This window comes from Cibotium barometz, chromosome 65 (genome assembly GCF_041138505.1).
Source record: "Cibotium barometz isolate CiBa-2024 chromosome 65, ASM4113850v1, whole genome shotgun sequence".
In the NCBI taxonomy this organism is placed as follows: Eukaryota; Viridiplantae; Streptophyta; class Polypodiopsida; order Cyatheales; family Cibotiaceae; genus Cibotium; species Cibotium barometz.
In genome coordinates, this window is record NC_141110.1 from 15,142,702 (window position 1) to 15,164,868 (window position 22,167).

General features: G+C 45.9%; 1 protein-coding gene across 2 annotated transcripts in view; it reads left to right on the plus strand.

Moving 5' to 3' along the window:
* The window catches only part of LOC147602957 (DNA ligase-like protein), a 50,252-nt gene that overhangs the window by 24,032 nt on the left and 4,053 nt on the right, over positions 1 to 22,167 (plus strand). For both annotated transcript variants that reach the window (XM_086797350.1, XM_086797348.1), the window contains exon 5: positions 2,985 to 3,025. In XM_086797350.1, the coding sequence (XP_086653476.1) occupies positions 2,985 to 3,025 (41 nt within the window). The remainder of the gene's footprint in view (positions 1 to 2,984; positions 3,026 to 22,167) is intronic.

The window sequence follows — 22,167 nt, forward strand, 5'->3', positions numbered from 1 at the left end:
GGGTGTGCTGTTGTGGCTGTCTCCCTCGACGGCGCCCCTGTCCAGGCTGCTACTCCGAGGTCTCTGTGGGCTGAGCAGGTGTCCCGGAGGCTGCCTGCTGCCGAGCCGCATCTGTGGGCAGGCCATCAGGGCCTGCTACTGCGGTGGAGGTCGGGGTCTCCTGCGAGGGCAAGCCTTGGCCAGGTGGCCGACTTGCCTGCAGATAAAGCACTGGTTCGGGAGCCCCGAGAACTCCACTCTCTGATCAATCCATCCCCCCCCCCCCCCCCCTATCCTAGGTAGCTGAATGACCTTAGGAAGGGAGGAGATGTCAGGAACCAAAATCGTGACCGAAGGTAGCCCAGCTGCTCTAGCCACCACTGAAGTTGCTGTGGGGCTAGTCTCAAGCACCGAGCCCACCAATGCTCCTAATCTCGAGAGGAGCGGAAGGTACTGGCGGCGGAGTCTAGGGAAGCAAACTGTAACATGGAAAAGGCGCTCTCCCTGCTCGGCCGCTGCTGGGTCAAAGCCATGTTGCCAGGGTCTGAAGAATGCCCGAGCGCCCCTGATGTCAAGGGGACTCATGGCTAGGACCTGGGCCACGCTCTGGGCTGTCTCGAACTCGATCTGGTAGTGACCACGGCCCAGTAGCTGAACGTCCAGGATCTTGCCCACATCTGCAAGAAGGCGGGCCTGAAGAAGACCCCGGATCTCCCCTCTGTTGAGGCGAGTGCCGACTATACGGCAGATGGTGGAATGTGCTTGGAGGCGTTCAACCTCTGCGGCGGCGAGGCTCGCTTCCTCTTCTGGCGAAAGAGAGCGCCTGATGGGGGTGTCCTCAGGGGCGGGCGAGGGGGCTGCGGAAGAGTCCCTCTGAGGTGGGGCGGGAGGAACCTCCATCAGAGTCTGAAGCTATGTCGAAGGCGGAGCGAATACGGAAAGACCTGCAAGAACCGAGCTGCACACAAAGGAGGGGAAGGCGGAAGGTAAAAACAACCCCGGGGGCGGAAAAAACTAGAAAGAAGGGGAGGGGGTAAGGCGGTGGAGAAAGAACCCGGGGGGGGGGGGGGGGGGGTGCGGAAGCAGCGCGAAAGGGGGGGTGGGGGGAAAGCGAGGGCTGGCGCCGGGGGGGGGGGGGGGGGGGCGCTGAAGAGGGGAGGGGGGCGCGATGGCGAAGAGCAGGGGGCTGCGGGAGGGGGGCGCGATGGTGAAGAGCAGGGGCTGCGGGTCGGGGCGCTGAAGAGGGGAGGGGGAGGGGGCGCGATGGCGAAGAGCAGGGGGGTGCGGGAGGGGGGCGTGATGGCGAAGAGCAGGGGCTGCGGGCGCTTCAGCGCAGGAAAGCCAGGTGAAGGGGGGGCGGTGCAAACGCGAGGGCAGGCGGAGGGGGGAAGGTGCGTGGGCGGGAAGAAGGAAGGGTGTGCAGGCAGTAGCGCGAGCAGGGGGGGAGAGCGGGAGCTTCAGCGAGCAAATTGTGGTGAGGCCCAGAAGTTAGAATCCCGTCATCAAGTTTAGCAGAAGGGGACCACAAGGTCCACACTACATAGCCCATGTCATGAAAAAGGCACATTACACAACTTCTCATAACTCGCATATAACATGGCTTCTCCTCCTCAGGACACATACGGACAGCTCAAAAGAATAGAATAAAGCAATATCAACATACAAACTAGATATCTGAGATGATGTATGCACGCATGATGATGCCCGAGTGGCTCTGATACCAACTGAAACTGCCCCTTGAGCTCTGAAAAATCTCCCGCATACAAACACACAGAAGAACAACACAAAGGATGGGTTGCTGGCGGCTCACTATTGGTCCTTGGTGGGATGAGCAAGAGCATGATTGAGAGGAGAGAGCAACTGAAATTGAATGGCCAGCAAGATAAGCAGCACATTTGTTGGAATGGATTCTTGCCCTCCGCTCTCATGTTGCCATGTGGCATTCTATTATCCCACGTAGTGGGTTGGGGTCAAATTAAACCCTCTATATAGGGCAAAGTGCCCTTGGTCTCCCCTTATCCCTCACCTTTATTGGTGGTCTCATGGGATGTTTGGGTGGGGGGGACCCGGCCAGTTGATGGCCGTCTTCCCTGTGTTGCGCTTCCGTTTACTTGGTGCTCCTGTCTTCCGCGTGCTGTGTCTCTACGCTCCACGTTCTTTCATGGTATTAGAGCCTCATTGGCTCTTGCTCAGCTTCGGGCTTCATTTCCAGGGGGGGTGTTGGAATGGATTCTTGCCCTCCGCTCTCACGCTGCCATGTGCCAGTCTATTATCCCACATAGTGGGTTGGGGTCAAATTAAACCCTCTATATAGGGCAAAATGCCCTTATCCGCCACCTTTATTAGTGGTCTCATGGGATGTTCAGGTTGGGGGGGACCTGGCCGGTCGATGGCCATCTTCCGTGTGCTGTGCCTTCGTTCGCTTGGTGCTCCCGTCTTCTGTGTGCTGTGCCTCCGTTTGCTAGGTGCTCTGCGCTCCGCGTTCTTTCAACATTAAGTTTGGTCAGAAGTCATAATTGCACAATCTTGCGTCACCCCTTTGTATATTGACTAAGCTTTAGATCCATTTTTATTTTTGCGCTTTTTCCATGCCTTTTACTTCTGCCTTACTTTTTCTACTAGGCAGTCTGCTAGTCTCTCTTCTGTTGACTCTTGTCAAAGCTTCATAAAAGGGAAGATAAGGGATGATGCTGAAGACCAAGTTCATGACATGAACGACTCCTCTGGAGAGGCTTGCTAACATTCAACAGCAAATCTTTTGCTCTTGAGCAGCAGCATCTTCGATAAGTTGTGATTTAATGCTAACATCCAAAACACCCATCTTTCTTGTGATATAAGGCTCTCCCCTTTCCTTATCTTGTGAAGCTGTGAAAGAGGCACTGTTTACTGATTTATCATGCTGTCACCTACATGCACATTACCATCTATTCACAAAATTGTTGCACTTTTTTAAACAGTAAAAACACAGCATATTCTTTGTAATGAAAATCCAATGTTCTTTGCAGAATGTAAACGCCAAGGAACAGTTACACAGATTGATCAAGAGGTATATTGAGCTTATCTATCACCTTTCTATTATTATGCTGTTTTCTTGAACCCACAACGTTTGCTCTTGGCTTTTTCTTGAAAAAAGGCCATATCTTGTTTTTAAAATAATTAGGATGATGGAAAAGTTTGTGATTAAAAGTTCAAGATTAAGCCTCTGACCTTTGATGGGTGGACCTTTTGTCTGGAAAATTTGGGCTATCATAGATGCATCAAAGCTGAGAAGGTGGGTTGGGTTTTCCATTACCATCCTAGTATATTATAAGATAGATAGTTACAGGAAAGTGAACCATGTCATTGCCACATTCTTAGAGGCACATCTTAGGCAAGTACAGACCCTCGTGATCACATCTCGATTTGCACAGTTACATGCTCAAAGCACTCTTGGGACACATGCTAGGCAGACAACTGGTTGTTTTCCTACTGTGCAGCCAGCAAAAAGCGTGAAAGAGAAGTTGGTGTGCTATCAGTAATTTGTGTACCATGATACTCAGCTCTCATGCAATTTGTGTCCCAGAAATGTTTTTTTATTATAAAGGAACGTTATACAAAGAAGGTTTGAGTGTGGAAGCTATATTTAGTGTGTTGGAGGCCATTTTGCTTGAAATGCATACCACCACTTATAGTGAGGCATGGGGACATTGGCCAAAATAAAAAGAGAAGTTTCTGAAACATGTTTTTATCTCTTTACCTGAGAGCATGGAGATATTCCACGGTAGCTAGGCTTATATTGAGATACCGTAGTGATTTTGACAAAAAGAGGAATAGTCAGTTGTAGGGGGCAAAGATGGACCACTGACCCCGGCACCCTCCTCTCTTAAGAGTTTCTACTTAACTTGGGGAGCATTGCCTTCGATCTTGTGCTGTGTCTCCCGTGTAGATTGTGTGGTCCATGTACCACCCTTACGTTCTTGGCTTTTATGATTTTTGGGACACCATGAGCTTCTCCATAGGCAAAAGGACAAGAATAGAATGGCATGATGTTGCTAACGAGAACTTGTTCCTCTTTTGAGCTGATCAGACCACCATAAAGATACTATTAAGTGGAACTTGAGGAGATACTATTAAGTGGAACTTGAGGAGATTGCCATCAAGAGAATTCAAAGTGGAATATGAGAGGATTGCCCTTTAGATTTTCAAGAATACCAGAGAAGACAATTATCTGCTAGAGTGTTAAGATACTAAAATGGCCCACGCCTTTGTGAGTATGGCCAAGAGGAAGGTAAGTGCTCAGGGGGGAATGCATTTCAAAAACATTTCATACCTCTACAAAATGCTATAGGGGGCGAAGAGATGTTCAAGTCCCTTAAATTGGTCTAGCACAATGTTGCTAGGCGTTTCTGAAATGGTAGGTATGAAATGGGTTTCGTATGTTATTCTCTGAATTTTAATTAACAAATTTCAGAATTACACAAATGAGAAAACATGAGGGCACCTGGTACAATGAGTATACTCATCTCAAGGTAACTCTTTGTCTTTCATTTTTGTTTCATTTCTAGTCTGCTCTGGCTTTCATATTTTCTACATGGTATCAGAGCCATGGTTTTAGGGTTTCCCTGTTTTTTTTTCTATGAGCTTTCGCCATTCTCTCCAAGCTGTCCCACTCAATTCAGTGCAGCCCATGTGTTGCCCGCCATATCTTCAGGCCGCTGCCTAGCTGCATCTGGTGCCCTCGCCAGATTCACAGCATTGGGACATAACGTGTGTACCTATCCAATACCTGCTGCTGTAGCAACCCGCCGGCCTGAACTTGCTCCGCCCTGTTGAATACTTGAGAGCTTTAACTGGTGGTTACCGGCGCCCACTGTTTTTCATTGCACCCGTTGCTCTAGAAGTCTCAAGATGGCCCTTTTTGTATTTTTCGCCATGACCCTGCTCCCCCTCTTCTTTGCACCTGCTCACTCTGCAGACAGTAGCGCCGACTTGCAATGCATTTGCGCCCTAAAGAGCACCTCTTCGTCTCTCTACACCGCTGTCCTCAGCCTATCCACAGTCTGCTGCAGCCATAGCTGCGTTTTTTTCTGCTCGCCATGCCAACAACTGCCCGTCTTCTTCTTCTTGCTGCTGTGGGGGTTCATCATGGTGCTGCCGCCTCTCTACCTGAGCTTACCGGCCTGTCCTCTAGTACTGCACATACAGCAGCTACCCCCGGGGGCATCCATAGTATCGTCTCAAGTAGCGGGGTGGTCCCACTCTAGGCGCGTGAGAAGTCGGCACCATAGTAACATGAAATTTTTCATCCATTTCGTCGTTTCGAAGGTTTTGTTTTGTTTTGTTTTGTCTATTTTGGACGAAACGCAAAGGTTTCGAAATGACACTTGTTATATACACATACCAAATTTATAACATAGCGAACAGAAAGATGAAGATACATTTTTTGGGACTAGTGGGTATGAAATTCATGATTTTGGGAGTAGGTTTTTTGGTATTTTCAAAATTTGGGCAAGAAAAGGAGAGGAAGAGAGGAGGAAAGAAACAAGTTGGAAGGGAAGAGGGAGGTGAGAAGAAAAAAGGAGGAGGTGAGAAACAAGTTGGAAGGGAAGAGGGAGGTGACAAGAAAAAAGGAGGAGGTGAGAAGAAAAGGAGAGAAAGTTGGAAGACAAGAAAAGGAGAGAAAGTTGGAAGACAAGAAAAGGAGAGAAAGAGGAGGAAAGAGGAGGAGGGAAGAGGGGGGATGGACCATGGAGGAGAAGAGAAAAAGAGGAAAAGGGAATTGGAAGAGGAGGCGTGGAGGAGAAGAAGTGAAGGAGCGAAAAGGAGGAGTGGATGAGGAGAAGAGGTGGAGCAATAGGTTGCAGCCGAGAAGAAGCGTCGGATGCGTGAAGTGGCAAATGGACAACAAACAAGGACGGAAATGACAGCAAAAATCGCATTTGCAAAAAAAAATCTTGTGTCCTTTTTTTTGACCTCACTTTACATTTGGGCGAAACACCGTTTCGATGGGCAGGTTTCATTTTATTTCGAAACGTTTCGTGCCGTTTCGAGAGGGCGTTCGAGGGGCAAAACGGTTTTTTTGTTACTATGGTTGGCACTCGCATATCCATAGCCACCAAAATCTCTCTCTAGCCACCTTGGCCGGCGGTGGATCTATGTGCCACTCCCTTGCCTGAAAACTAATTGCCCTTACCCTCTTCAAGGTGTAGCCACTGAAATCCTCTAAGGGAAGCTCAGATCTCTCTAATCTGTCATGGGATCCGATAGAAAAAGTGAGTAGACCATTGCCCTCATCTGCTCCGTGGACTGCCACGAGAATATCATGTCTGATAAACACACCTAGCTACACTGGGGGAGTCGGGTCTGGGATAGGAGTCAGCCACTCCTGAGGGATAGCTAAGTCGATGTCGATGCTGAGCCTGTCTCTGCGTTGGACGCCTGTCAGGCCTCTCTCGTGCACCTCCGGGGATAACTGCCTTTGTGCGATCCAATCTTCGAGGGACCTGGCTGGTCCTATGCTCAAGGTTCCCCATGATACATGAGGTCAGGCCCCCAACATGTGGCCACTGGGTAAATGGATCAGGGGGTTCCAGACCAAAGGCTGCCAAAGCCGCTCCTCTGAGGTTGCCGGAACTATTTGCCTAAGGGCCGGCCTAAGGTGATCCCAAGCTCAAAGTAAGCTGGCTGTCCTCAAAAGCTGGACTAAAATCGCGGGCCCACATCTCTGTGAAAATCCATCTGTACTCTGCGGCCAAGGGCCCCCAAGATTCCGGATGAGGGCTGAAATCTGGGCCAAGAGGAAGTTCTAGGGCTCACCACCGGGAAGGAGTCCTCTAACGATCAGCTTGCCCAATAGAGAATAGCAGGGTCAATGAGGCCTAGCTCCCCCTCTACGACGTGGCTGAATGATCACTCTCCATGCCACCTTGGCCTTGGCTGGCCTCCCGTCTCACTGTCGGCCCATAAGTAGTTCCGGATCAAACACTGTACCTGGCCAATACATGCTGAAGAGACCACTTATAAGTTATGTCCTATGACAGCATGGAATAGATGTCTCTCTCTCTTGAGGATGTCGGGAATCTCCTTGCACTCCGTCATGTCAATCTTATCAGAATTCACTTGGCGAGGCTCAATGTGATGACCCTTTTGCTCTAGCAATCGGAGATTGCAATGGCAAAAGGCAAGCCTCTCCAATTGTGTTGTGGAGAGAAGTCTTGGCCCTTGTAAAAACGCTCCAAATTCACCCACCCTATATTGCCCATGGCAAGTAGCCTTAGGTCTCAACAGAGCAAGGGGAGGAAGATATGCAAGAAATATTGAGCACAGAGTAAAAAATGTGCTTCTATGTGAGCTCTTCTCAACAGAGCAAGGGGAGGAAGATATGCAAGAAATATTGAGCACAGAGTAAAAAATGTGCTTCTATGTGAGCTCTGCAGAGAAAACGTACATAAAGCAAAAAACTTTCCAACTCTCCATCACAAAACTCAAACATTCTGCATTCTGAACTTGAAACCTGATTTGTGAGTTGCATTGGTGAATTGAAGATAAGTATAAACACAGAGTTTAAAGCCCCAACTTCATTACACAGTGCACACAATCTTAAGGTGGGTTTTCACATGGAGGACATCTCACTTGCAGGCACTTGCAGAGGGTGGCACGTGAGCAAAATGGGGAGAGTACATTTTTGGTAGGGGGCAGGTTGCTATCTGATAATGGCCTCAGTAAAAGAATGCAGCTGAAGAAAATGGGTATGAAACAGGTATGAAACACAGAAAACGTTTCATACCTTTCACAAGGTTTGAAATATGTACATTGCAACTGTGCACTTGGGATTTAGGACTCGCAGAAGTACAACCCATTAGCAACATTCAATGAAGGGGCACATTGTTCACAAGATTCAAAAAACCAAGATTCCAACTGAAGCAAGCTACTAAAGACCACAAATAGCAAGCTTGACCTCGGGGTTAAACTCATCAACATCGATATTTTGAAAGATACTCTTATTGCTTGCCATTTAAGTATTGCAAACAGTCTTCAGAGGCAAGTTTGTTTCAGTTGGCTTTGTCATTGTCACATTAAGTCTTCTTCTTTGCATCTCTCAGATTCTTTTGATTTTCTTTATGGGAGAAAAAATTCCATATACCACTTTGCTTGACTAGGAAGAAATCAGAAAGAAGAGTATCACACAGTGGGAGGGAAAAGGTACTTGCTGTCAATTCAAAGGGGCACCTTCCTCTTCTTATTTAAGGACTCTCTTTTTAAATTTATCAATTATAAAAGGGAAATTGCCAGTTAAGTTACGTTGAGTAAGAGTGCAGGAAAAGTAATAGGATGAAAAACAAAAAGAAGGATTGCAACTTTGATCTTGAAGATCAAGGCAACTCTTTGAATAAGTACTTGCTGCACAAGTTGGGAAAGATGTATATGGTATAGCCTCAAACCATCCTCAAAGGGAGTGGAGTGGTAGTACTACGAAGAGAGAAAGTATGGACCACTTGAGATAGGTGATAGCAAAGCTTGTCAAGCTATAGGAGAAGGCCATAGCTCCACTATTACGTATTCCAAAAATTAAGCAAAATGGCCAATACATGGTGTGCACTAGGCACATTGCTCATGCCGAAAGGACCAATGTGTATGGAAGAAGATTGCATTGCTCATGCCTCATAAGATGTTTTATCCCACGTGAGGTGTAGTTGCTTGGTTTATGGAGGTTGGGTCTCAGGTTTTTAACGAACCTCGTAACCAATCATGCCATATATGAATTATTCCCTTGAACTTGGTTCCTCAATTTACTTAGTGGTAGACATTGTTTGGGGAATCTTTGGAATCCTGATTGCATGGTAGGTTTGGACATCGTGCTATACCAAAGCATTAATCCTTTTGATTACTTTGATCAAATATTGCTTGTACCCTTGTATTCATGTGAATAGAAATCAAACTAATAAAGACCACAAATAGCAAGCTTGACCTCGGGGTTAAACTCGTCTACATCAATATTTTGAAAGATAACTTTTATTGCTTGCCATTTAAGTATTGCAAACAGTCTTCAGAGGCAAGTTTGTTTCAGTTGGCTTTGTCACTGTCACATTAAGTCTTCTTCTTTGCATCTCTCAGATTCTTTTGATTTTCTTTATGGGAGAAAAAATTTCCATATACCATTTTGCTTGCCTAGGAAGAAATCAGAAAGAAGAGTATCACACATTGGGAGGGGGAAGGTACTTGCTGTCAATTCAAAGGGGCACCTTCCTTTGGCTATTTATGACTGGGTGGTTGCAATAGTCACTATATAAGTGACTTATGGGTTATTGTGGTCATATACTGTTATACTTGACATTTGATTTGTGCCTGTATGAGAGTAGTCTTACTCTTGCCATGGACACGGCGGTTCTTGGAGAGGGTCCCTTAGGACAAGCTTTGGTGGTATGGGGTGCCAAGGCTCTTTGGCTTGGCATGTAGGGAGTGGAACCTTAGCCCTTGACTCGGGGGTGATTCTGGATGGAATCTACGGTTGGGAGATGAGTTTGCTTGCACATTATGTACTCTATTCTTGTGTGTTTAGCTTGTGTATTCGGTGATCCTTAGGGAGGGGTCTTATAGTTGGTATCGGAGCTTGCTTGATTACAGAGGCGAGAAAACTACGAGGCTTGCGTGTCTTGCATGTGTTGTCAGGGTCGCCCGTTCCAGGTATCTTTTCTCTTTGAATCTGGGGTTTTGATCTTGCAAAGAAGTAGGTGCTTTTCTTGGTTTGTTGGCAAGATTGAATGCATGTGGATTGTGTATGTGTGTGTGTGAGAGAGAGAGAGAGAGAGAGAGAGAGAGAGAGAGACAGAGAGAAGTATATATGTGTGCGCAAGAGGGTATGCTGTCCCGGTGTTGCCCTAAAACACAGAAACCCTAATATGGTGCATGTCTTCTTCTTCGTAGGTGCAATCTGTTGCTTAGGTTTTTTTCATGACTGCAATGCATTTTTATGCCTAGCATGTGGCTCTGGGTCATGTGCATAAGGGTTTTCCTAAGGAAACCCTTATGCACATGACTGCAATGCATTTTTATGCCTAGCATGTGGCTGTGGGTCATGTGCATAAGGGTTTTCCTAAGGAAACCCATGCACGGGATGCGTATAGTGAATAGTGCAAACACAATGGCTGTGGGTGTTAAAACAGTGGTGACTTGCAACTATGGTGGCTTGAAGGTGAAGGCAACCGTGGCTATGGAGCAGACAGATATAGAGAGAGTTTAGAGAGAGAAGACAATGCCAGCAGAGGTTGCCCCAACACCCTGGGGGTTGCCTAGTGACTTGGGAAGGAGAGCCCGCACCGGAGAGGCAGTGATGTCGGGCCCGTTGTAGGCTTTGGAGGGTCAGCGATTCTCTCGGGAAACTCAAAACCTAGAGGGGGATCCCGACGAGGCAATGGTCTCCGTAAAGGGGAGAGGGGTTTCTCGAAGGAACTGAGGGGGGTTGCTGAGATAAATGCTCAAAACGGTTCTCCGACACAACCATATTCTCTTGGATCCTGTCAGCTTGGCGCGCTTGTTGGTGCCACTTTGCTCTCGAAGTCGGCCAGCGGTTCCGTCTTGGGCCAACGGTTGTCCACTCTCATGCGTTGGTCTCAGCAGAGGTCGGGGTCGGGGGCCCGTGTGCCGCCCACCCCCCATGGGAAGGGTTTGAGCTGGGAGTGGAGGGGGGGACAATTGGAGGCGGCTCCTGGACTGCGGGGGTAGAGAAAACTTACTTCGAGGAGCAGATGGCAAAAGTCTCAGCTGATTTACAGGCTATTATTCAACAGTTCTGGGATCAGGTGTTACTTCTCCAGAGGGCAATGTTTGGTTTAGCCACTATTGCAGGCACGGTTGGAGTTGCTCCTTCGTTCACGCCAGACACTTTTGCGGGTGAGAAGAAGGAGAGGACACAGGAGGTGGTAGACTCTTTGTCACAAAACCCCTCATTGTGTCTGTTTTTCTACTGTACATGTGTGGCATATGGAGCTTGACATGATAGCACATGTATGGCATATGGAGCATGACATGGTGTGTTTTCCCAGGACTAAGCTATCCTGGTGTTCACTTGTATAATGTATTTATGTTTTGGGAAGAGTTGCACTCATGTGCGTGCATGTCCTTAATTTTATTTTTGGATGACTTGTTTTGTTTGCCTGGACAATGCTTGAGTTTACTGCCTGTGTTGTCCATGGGGCCAGGGACGCTTGGGCACCTTGTGGATGTGTGTGTGCACACTTGTTTTGGTCTGATAGGTGGTCTACATGTGTTTTACAGGTCATGCTAATAATTATTGATGTAGATCCACACTCACTTATAAGTGACCGGACAAGATTATAAGTTGTACACATTGGACATGACTATTTTAATACACATGGTGGCCCAAGTATCGAGCATTGGACATCATATGGGTCTATGGCTTGTAGGCTCCCCCTTCTAGACCTAAAAGAGCACACGAGCGGATATTTTTAGTGGAAAAGCTCTATTACAAGGGGGAGAGGTTGGAGAGTTGGATGCTTTCCAGGTGCTTGGTGGAGCTGGCCGACCTGTTCTGGAGTCCATATCTGCTGGTCGACTGGTTCCAGGCGTGGGGATCTGCTGGTCGACTCATCCTAACTATGCCAGAAAGCTGGTCGTTTTTGCCTGTTTGTGCTAGAGGGCTGGTTGACATGTGGAACACTTATCTACCTGCTGGCTGACTTCTCCAGGCATGCAAAATCTGCTGGTCAACTCCTTCTGGGGGCAATTGAGGGCTGGTCGATGGCTGGTACATCCCTCCTGAAGCTGGTCGACTTCCTCTTTGGGAGTGGCAGGGTTGGAAACAACCATACAGGGCTGATGTGGGAATGTTGTGGGCTGTCCATAGCTGTCCTACATGTTCTTAAAGCCAGAAAAGTTATCTTGTTCCGTTGAGGAACTTTGAATTCAGCATATGTTTTGTTTTTGTTTTCATGTTGTACTGGAAGATTCAGGTGCATACCAGCGGAGAATCCTTGGGCACTCCTTGGGCACCCGCAAGATTGTATCTGAAGCAGACTCCTTTTTGGTAATCTAATCATAAAGGGGGGAAGAGTGGGGGGGGGGGGTGGGGTTCAGCCCATTTTTTGGCTCCTAGTGTGGTGTACTGGGCAAAGCTGTCTTTCTCGGGCATGTTTATGTGTTTTTTAAGGTTTCATGATAGTTAAGATTTCTGTGCTACAACTGTCCTTCTGTTACATTGGTATCAGAGCCCGATTTTCTACATAGCTTATGCCTTACATGATGCTAGATATGGCTGTAAGGAGTCATTATCCGTGAAAGAAGGTAGGGATTCTATGATGGCCCTCATCTTACTGTCGTACTCTGAAAGGAGTTACCTTTGTTTAAGCAACAGTGAGCGTGTGGAAAGACTTCGTGGCCCTCCTGTCTGTGTAGGGGCACTGTTGCACCCTTGCAGTCTATTCAGTATCATTTTTGGAAAGCTGGTAGGGAGCGGTTGCGGGGAAATATTGTTACTTTTGATGCTCTCGTTCAACAGATGGGGGTCGAGAAACCTCGGGAATCGGCTGTTGCATATTTGAAAAGTCGTGGTGATGTTGTCTCTGATGATGAGGGCAAGTGGGTTTGCACACGGCAACCCCGCAAGCAATTCTGTGAAGGGACTTTTGGCGATGATGTGAGAGGGCATGCAGCCCGAGCAAGTGATGTGAGTGCCGACCAAATGTTATGAGAAGGCATGTAGCCCAGGCAGTTGATTTGAGAGGGCATGCAGCCCGAGTAGATAAAGAAGGGTTTTCAGCCCACATGGAAGACCTAAATGCATTGTAAGTGACATCTCTGCCATCTAGATATGTTCCAGCTCCAAGAGTTCCATCTCGAGTGGAGGGCTATGGTCAGGAAAACAGCCCCAGATCTGGGCATCGTCGTCATCGTAGATATATCGAAAGAGACGATGAACAGGTGCGACGGGATGCTCGGCATAACAAGAAGGCCAAAGAATTCAAGTCGGGGGACAAGGACATAAAGTTTGAGAGCTATAATGGAAAGTTGAACACCACTAAGGCACTTGCATTCATAATGCAATTTGAAATAGCCTTCTGCATGGAGGATTTCACAGAGAAGTCCATGCTCAAGCATGTGGGAATGCATCTGAAAGAGACTGTGAGTGATTGGTGGATGTCAAAGCTCATAGACAAAACATCTGCTCTTTCTTGGAGTACCTTCAAGGAGAAATTTTAGGATCAGTTTCTTCCTCTCCACTTTGAAAAAGATGTACGGAAGCAATGGGATTGGTTGACACAGGATGAAGGTGAATCCGTTTCTTCTTATGTTTCAAAATTCTGCCGGATTCTTCTCATGGGCACACCCTTCATGACTACCAACGAGGATGAGAAAAAAAGGGAATTTGAGTCGAGATTGCAACGAATCATCGAGAAGAGCTTGGCAGTCTATCCTCACAACACTTTACAAGAGCCGATATATTGAGCCACTATTTCGGAGGAACGGCATGGCAAGGGTGCATCAAAAAGGCAAGAATTCAGCTCTTACAAAAAAAAATTCAGAGTTGGAAATGAGTAGAAAAAAGGGTGGAAAGCCACCTAAATTTGTGCCTTTTGAATCAAAGGATGATAACAAGCTATCCATACAACATATTTATGAATGTATGAAAGAGGAAAAATGTTTCTTATGTGGTAGTAAGGATCATATGAAGTCTTAGTGCTCTCAAAATGTCAAAAAGTCTAATGTGCAAGATGCAAAACCAAGTGCAAATGTCATATCCGATGTACAGGGAAATATTGCACATGAACCTAAGAGTATAATTTTATGCAAGGCTTGGGGTAAATTGAATGATCAAACCGCTTTGTTTCTTTTTGATAATGCCTCTACTGATAATTTCATATCTATTCAGATGGCTATTGCTCTTGGGTTAAAGCCCGAGGAGTTGGGTATGGATTTGCATGCAAATGCCGCCTTTGAGGGAAAAGAGGTTAAAGTCACTCCCATCATAGGGAAGCTTCGTATACAGATTCAGGGCTATTTGAATCGTGAAGACTTCTTGGTAGCACCGCTTACTGGATGTGATGTGATACTTACCGTTTGGATCCCAAGATTCTGCAGAAGGAGAAGAAAGTGAATTTTACTCATAGGGGTAGGGAAATTTTTGGGATTTGTAGCTTCCCGTGAGAAACGTCTCTTATGATGTGGCATTCTTATCTCATCTTCTGATGTGGCACTCTCCCCATCACACTCTTGGTATGTTGATGTGTCACTTTACCCATCACATCCCTTGTACTCTCACACCTATATAGAGGTGTACTCTCTTCATTGTACACACTCATCCATTCTTGTGATTATGTTTGTTAGTTTATTGACTCTCTCTCTCTCTCTCTCTCTCTCACACACACACACACACACACACACACAAGCTCCACCATGCTTTCCATCATGGTATCAGAGCCATGATTCTCCTACATCTTATGAGCGCTTAAGGCGCATCTTAATTTTTGTTTTCACCATTATTAGCCCTTAGGAATTATTAATTTATTTTATGTTCATTTTTTTTATCATTATTGCATAATCAAATCTTGCACAAATTTCTTTGAAGATGTAACTCGCCTGGGAAGCGTGGGAGTGGGTGTGCATCGCTTTGACCATGAGCACAATTAAACATTTTGGCATTTAATCACAGCCATTAAACAATCCACAAAGCTGAAAATAAAAGTTGCACAATTGACACCACATAGAGGCCGGAGTGGGCCGACCTCCCCCCCTCGGAGTATTTCATTATCCAAGGAGAAATATAACATGTACAAGCTTTGAGGGCCTTACTCTCCCCATGGGTGATGTTGGATTATCCATATACAATCATAAACCTGTCCTATGTTCTTCCATAGGGGCACAAACATGTATAACAGCCCACATGGCTCTTCCATACGCGCATAAACTTGTATGACAGCCCATATGGCTCTTCCACGACCACATAAACCTGTAAACCAACCCATGTGGCTCATCCATGAACTCATAAACTTGTAAACCAGCCCATGTGGCTCATTCATGAGCTCATAAACCTGTATGTCGCATCCATGAGCACCAAAACCTATAAACCAGCCCATGTGGCTCATCCATGAGTGTATAAACTAGTATAACAGTCTGTCTATCGCATAAAACCAAAAATGTCAGCAAGGTTTAGGACTATTTTGCTAAAAAACAGCCATCCGGGGTGTGCAAGATGGTGTAGAGTAGTGAAAATCATCTTCCCCAAGTTGGATATGGCTATGGTGGGCTTACAAATGACGAGAAATGAAGAAAAATCAGAGTTTTCAGCCTTCAAAAACTTGCTTGAAGCTTAAACTCGCCCAAGAGATAACTCTCTCATGTTCAAATAAGCAAGAAAATGCTACAATGCCATGTGTAGAGCTGAATTGACAAGTGTGAGGACACTTGTCTCCTTTTATCCTCTTATCTGCTACATGTCCCAAATCCAATGACCAAAAATTCGACAATCTTCAGCTCTAAAAATATCCCAACTGGTAGCCCATTTGTCATAGGTACTTTGGCAACTCTTGGTATTTGCCTACGCGAACAGAATTTCCATCGAGTCGGGCCAAAAATAGCAACTTTCTCTAAAATTTAGGAGATGATCTCTTTGTGTTCCACCACATGAGAAATACATGTAAGCACCATGTAGAAACCTGTTTCATTGCTCGATCTCCCCCAAATCCTCAAGAGTTCACCATACATACTTTCCACTTGACACTTGAGCTCCAAAACCCATTTTTGTGTCCAAGAAACCGTCTCGAGTGCTACGAACACTTGGTGCTCTGTACTGGATAATCCCTTGTTCCCAAAGCTTGTACATTCTTGATTTTTTGGGCATTCAAAGCCCTTGCACACATGAATTCTAGAGATGCCCAAAATGGTGATAGAAGAAGGTGCTTCTACAATGGGCGTGTGAAGGTAAGGTTTAAGGCACATAGCTGGTCAATATTTTGCACAATTGCAGACTGTATCAGGCATCATACAACTTGCATTAGCACCATCCAACCATAAGCTTGAGAAAGAGCCATAAAAGTGAAGAAGTCCTACAGTAGAGAAGAGCGGCAGGCAGCAAAGGAGCATGCATTTAAACACCAAGCAGGTGTCATACAGCTCGCCATTAATATCTGCAGCAATCGAAGGTCGCGTGCAGATCTGTGTGTGGGGGAAAAACGCTTGCCTAGGCATCATGTGAAGAAAGAAAGGGGGCCACATGCCATTTTTCTCTTGAAGCAAAGGAGATATTACCTTACCTTTTGCTCCTTTTACACGTGGTTCTCTACAAGCAATAGATTCCTGCTACCCTCTTCTCTCCATTGAAAAATTCACTGGCACTGATTCTCCAGGATGGTAAAAACTCACGTGTCTTGCTCTAATGCGAGAGAAACTTTGGAAAATTGGCAAAAGCACTGACATCAAATCGAAGGGCATTCTCGAATCTCTTATCGTGGTCGCCTTGGCGGACAAAGCAGATCAAGCACTTGCCACCTTAGTTGCACCCGGTTCGCGCACCGCCCCCCAAGTTCGATACGGTCGGTTCGGTTCGGTACGTGTGCTGCAGTTCGATCCGGATCTCAGGCGGTTGTTTTTTTTTGCCCGTTTTTTGGGCCATTTTTTGACCGTTTTGTTTGTTGTTTTTTTTTGGTCGTTTTTGACCGTTTGGAGAGCCATTTGTTGGGCATTTTTTGGGGCTGTTCATTGCTTAGCTTTTGCTTGCTTTCCTTGAGGCTTGGCCCTTTGGTTGCCATTGGCCAACTTGCCTTTGCTTGAGCCTTGAGCCTCTCCCTATTATCTATATAATAGGCCCTCCCCCAACCCCATCCTTGCAAGTGCTCATTGCTCAACCCTCCCCTCTCTCTTGAGTACCCTCTAGGCTCTCTCCCTCTTCCTCAACTTTCAAGGCTCTCCCTCTTGAGTCTTCCTCAAGCCTCCCCCTCTTTCTCAAGCCTCCACCGTATTTTTTAAGTATTTCTTAATGGACCGTACCTCCACCGTATTTTTATTTTCAAAATTTAGCGGCGCGTTCCTAGACCGTATTTGAACGTACCATACTGAATCGAACTTTTCGTACCTGACAACTATGCTTGCCACCATCAGGCTCCGCATCGACAAAACTCTCATGCATCACATCGACCTCGACAAAACACCGAAGGAGGTATGGGACCATGTGGAAACTACCTTTGGCGCTAAAATCACAAATTCCAAGCTGTTTCTTAGGCAAAAATTTTATGGTATGGAATTTCATTCTGAAAGTCTTAGAGCACTTAGAAGTAGTCAATCTTCTTGTCCAACGACTCATTGAACTCAAAGTTCCGCTTGACGATGATGATAAGAAAGCCGTGCTGCTTAATAGCCTAGAGAAACAAGAAAAATACACAAAAATCTACTCTAGTTTCAAAGTTGGCAGGGAAATGACGTTTGAAGAGATGGTTGCTATCCTCACGGACGATGATCGCCATCGCAACACTTTCGACCTTGTCACTACGAAGGCATTCTACATGGCATCAAGGGACAAAGACAAGCATGGCCAACCCGTCAAGTGTACCTACTTCTCCTACCTTGTCATTGTTGATGCTTATTCCGAATATGACATCGATACCACACCATTGTCTTCTACTTCCCACCAAGCCATGACCGTTTGCGACAACCTTCTCGTGTCGGACAATGATGACTATGCTTTCTAGTTTTCCTACTTCTATGTGTGTTGTAATAACGGGTTCTCTACCTGGAGTAGTACTCTGAAAATTGACTATCTATTGTTCTATGTGTGTTTTTCCTAATAACCAAGCTAACACCTACTTTGATTTAGGGGGGTCTCCTACTTTGGCTGACGTATGCCTAGGATTCTTGGGGTGCCTACTTCATTGGCCAGGCAATGATCTTTTGCATCATGTCTGTTCTGTTGTTATGTTTTTTTGCATCATGCGGTGTCATGAACTTTAACCTCTTTTCCTATTGAAGGTCTTCTTTGGAGCTTCTCACCTTTGCTCCAAGGGGGGTTTGTTGGGATTTGTAGCTTCCCATGAGAAACATCTCTTATGAATCATGATGTGTCATTCTTATCTCATCTTCTGATGTGGCACTCTCCCCATCACACTCTTGGTCTGTTGATGTGTCACTTTACCCATCACATCCCTTCTACTCTCACACCTATATAGAGGTGCACTCTCTTCATTGTACACACCCATCCATTCTAGTAATTATGTTTGTTAGTTTATTGAGTCTCTCTCTCTCTCTCTCTCTCTCACACACACACACACACACACACACACACACACACACACACACACAAGCTCCACCATGCTTTCCATCAGAAATTTGCATAGATGTAGGTACCATTGGGAGTACCATACTAGTTGTAAGCCATATTTTCATTTTTAAAGCAATAAATAAATCAGCTTGTTCTTACTTGGTTTTGTACGCGATAATGTTGAACATGATTTTGTGACTCCCATAGATCAGGACAAGATTATCTTCGTAAGTGAGTATGCTGATTGCTTTGCTGACATCCTACCTGGACAGTCACCTCTAGAGAGACCAGAGGATCATTGTATTGACATAATCTCTAGTAGCTCCCCTTCTAACCGGCCTCCCTACAGAGTAAGTGCCGCCCAACATGTGGAAATTATGACTCAGGTGAATGACCTTCTTGACAAAGGGCTGATTCGATTGAGTTCCTTGCCTTATTGTTCTCAATTGTTCAGAAAAAGGATGGTTCGTATAGGATGTGTGTAGATTATAGAGATCTAAACAAGATAACTATCAGGAACAGGTTTTCGATTCCTTGAATTGATGACATTCTTTACAAGCTTGAGGGAGCTGCGTGCTTTAGCCGGATTGATCTTAAGAGTGGTTGACATCATACGTGTACCTAGGGGTTACCTTCTCTGTAGTAGCCACACGCTTCACCATGGGTTTAGCAGCCAGAGCTAGATTGACACGGGGATATGTAGCATTGGCTATGCTAGAGAGACAGTGCCACCAGGCGCATTTTCAGGAGCCCCGGACGAAGGGGTGGCTATTTGACACATTAGTCACACCGGCATTGATGTATGGAGCAGCGGTATGGGCGTCAGGCCTTCCTACCCATTGGTGGACATAGATAGAGAGACCAGAGGCCCTCATGATGGCACGCATGATACGCAGCAAACCGTCAGTACCTCATGACATTATCCGAGAAGAGTTTGTTGTGTCTCCTATGATGGTAGAGGCCATATTTCAGACTATATGCCTGCTAGACAGATACAAAGAGATGCCACAGGACAGATTGTCATACAGAGCTTTTGAGGCATCTAAACAGCTGGCTGAGGCAGGAGACAGAGGATCATGGTATGCACAGGTCACACATTGGTTCTCACAACATGGCCTAGACATGGATCATCTACCACCATTCCAGTATGACAGGGATGCACCACATATCCGTCTCTCTCATAGTGAGAGGAACATAGTATTGAGACAGGACCTATGGCAGCTCTATACACGAGAGACATGGATATCGCCTACACAGCCTCTTCCACCGAAGATGCTATACTACAGAGATCACTTCACGAGTATCACTGATGATGATTTATAGAGAGGCCGAGATACATGGAGGGCTTTTTACCACACGGCTCCCGAGTGGCTATTGGTCAGCTTAGAGTTTCATCACATCGATTGGAGATTGAGACTGGCAGAGCAGCACGGATCCCCCGAGAGGAGAGGGTATGCAGATTGTGCAGAGAGGAGGTGGAGAGTGAGGAGCATTATGTATGCAGATGCAGAGCATATGCAGCCATCAGAGAGAGATATCCCATTTTATTCAGAGAGCCACATTCCCTACGCCAGATCTTTGAGGCAGCAGACCAGCGCATATTGGGGAGATTGATTCTAGACATACAGCGTCACAGAGAGACATCATTACAGGCTTAGACAGCTCCAAAGGGGGGACGACAGACATTGATTACTACATTTTTTCAGAGATCCATCCCACTCCCAACCCCTACACGGCAAGGAATTACTCTCCAGAGAGCAGAGACACTCAGAGCCCGCAGGAGACAGAGGACACCTGGCTTTCGGACACCACGCCTATACCAGAGAGAGATGAGAGATCAGATCTCAGTTTCACAGAGAGGGTGCGGAGCGACTGGCTCGCTTCAGAGCACACCCAGGCATGTTCTTCAGGGAGCTGTGGACACCCCCTTCATTGATGTATATGAAAGGGGAGTTGGCCCGTTTCGGCCCTAGTGCTGTGTAGTGGCTATTTATTTCCTTGTGTTCAATGTTGGCTCCTTTGTGGATCTAAATCTATGTTTGGAGTTTTGCCGGATTGGTTACAGTGGTATCGAAGCTAGCTTTTCTTGGAAGAGCATATTGTTCTTGGGAAAAGGAAGATGGCTAGGGGAGCACAAACTCAGTCAGAAAAGGACACTTTGAACGGATCTGCTTTATTGGGACACGAGTTGAAAGAGCTGTTCAAGAAGTTGACATCTGAAGGAAACCTTGACCAAGCATTAGCAAAGTCTAGAAAACCAAAAGCATTACTTCTCCAACGAAATGGAAAAACTTATGACCATGGTGTTAGAAAGAGAAGTGCTACTAAGATATTACCGAGATGATCCCCATCTAAGGAAGTTGGTGCAAGGTAAGAGACGGGACATAGTGACATCTTTGGGGACTCGGCATAGATGTATGCTGAGAAGCTGACAGATTTAGCCTTCAAATATCTCTGGGAGAATTGTGAAATCAAGGTTCAGCCCAATGGCCACTTTCTCATTCCAAATCCTCTTGAGCAATACAGGAACCGTTCACCAAAGGACTTGGATGAGCACTCTTGTTTCATGAAGAAGAGGCTCTGCTTCTCCTTTGTGAAACCACCCGAGGAGCATCTGAAGACCGACGAAGATCCTCACACAACTCCCTCTCTTCCTCCCAGGTTTGAGGGAAGAGCCGCTCTTATTAGGGAGCCCCACTCCAGAGTGAAACATAATGTTGATTTTGCACTGCATAACGTATCTCCTTGCACTTCTTTGTGGCAGCTAAGTGCACAGACTGCAGCATGACGATTTTTTGCCCTCATTGGATGACTACACATCATTTTGATATGGAGGCTTCGCCCGAGTTAAAGAATCTTTGACGACAATTTTCAGCCTCTTGGAAGGCATATGTTTTTGTAAAAAAGATGCTATTTTGAATACACCTCGGTTGTGTAGTTTTGCCAGTATCCATCGATCTCGTAAAGATCAGGTAAGTATTTGTGCTTACGTATATGCAATCTTTTAAAATAAATATATATTCAGTCTTTTTGTTGGTTGAATATATGTTTTCACCCTTGCATGTATGTGCAAGGAGAAGCCTCTGGTTGTTTGTGTTTATTGTAGGAAAGATACTCTGAGCAATCTAGCTATTTATCTTTCTTTCTTGGCCGCAAAGCCATTAAACTATTTTATGATTTCGGTATTTATGGGATACAGAATTATAGAAATTTGGAATCTATGTATCTTCAATGAAGATTTAATGGATTTTTACGAGGCTTCTGTCATAATGGTTGTACAAACACATGACATTATATTGGTATCAGCTCTTGATTCAAGCTCTTGCTTTATGGAGTATGACTTTGGCTCCCTTTATTTGGGATGCATTGGATTTCTGGAATTCATGGACATCTCATGGATCGAGGATTTTTCTATGGATTTCTATTGGCGGCTGAAATGCCTATAAAACTATTTGGAGCACAAGGGTCTCTATATTGTGATTCATTCTTATCTTATGTTTCACACTTGAGCCCACCCCTCTTTCCAAGTCTGTAATCAGAATACCACCACGGAGTGCACGTTGTAGAGTGAACTTGGGCCCACCACTCCTCCAAGGTGTGTGGTCAGAGTACCAACATGGACTGTATGTGGTAGAGTGAACTTGAGTCCAACTCTCCTCCAAAGTGTATGTCTTGAATACTTACATGAAGAGCATGTTGTAAAGTGGACATGACGCCTTGTTGGCAGGGGACTTATGTCTACGCCAAGGGCCATGTGGACTAACATCTCATTGGTAGGGGACTGTGTTTACACCAACTGTGCATGTTATGGTGGATTCACTCATGGAAGGGTGGTAACCCTAGTGAGTGACTCTGTGAACTCATGGAAGGGTGGTAGCCTTGGTGAGTGACTCTATGAACTCATGGAAGGGCTACCTGGTGAGTGAAGTCTTGTGGAAGGGAAAACC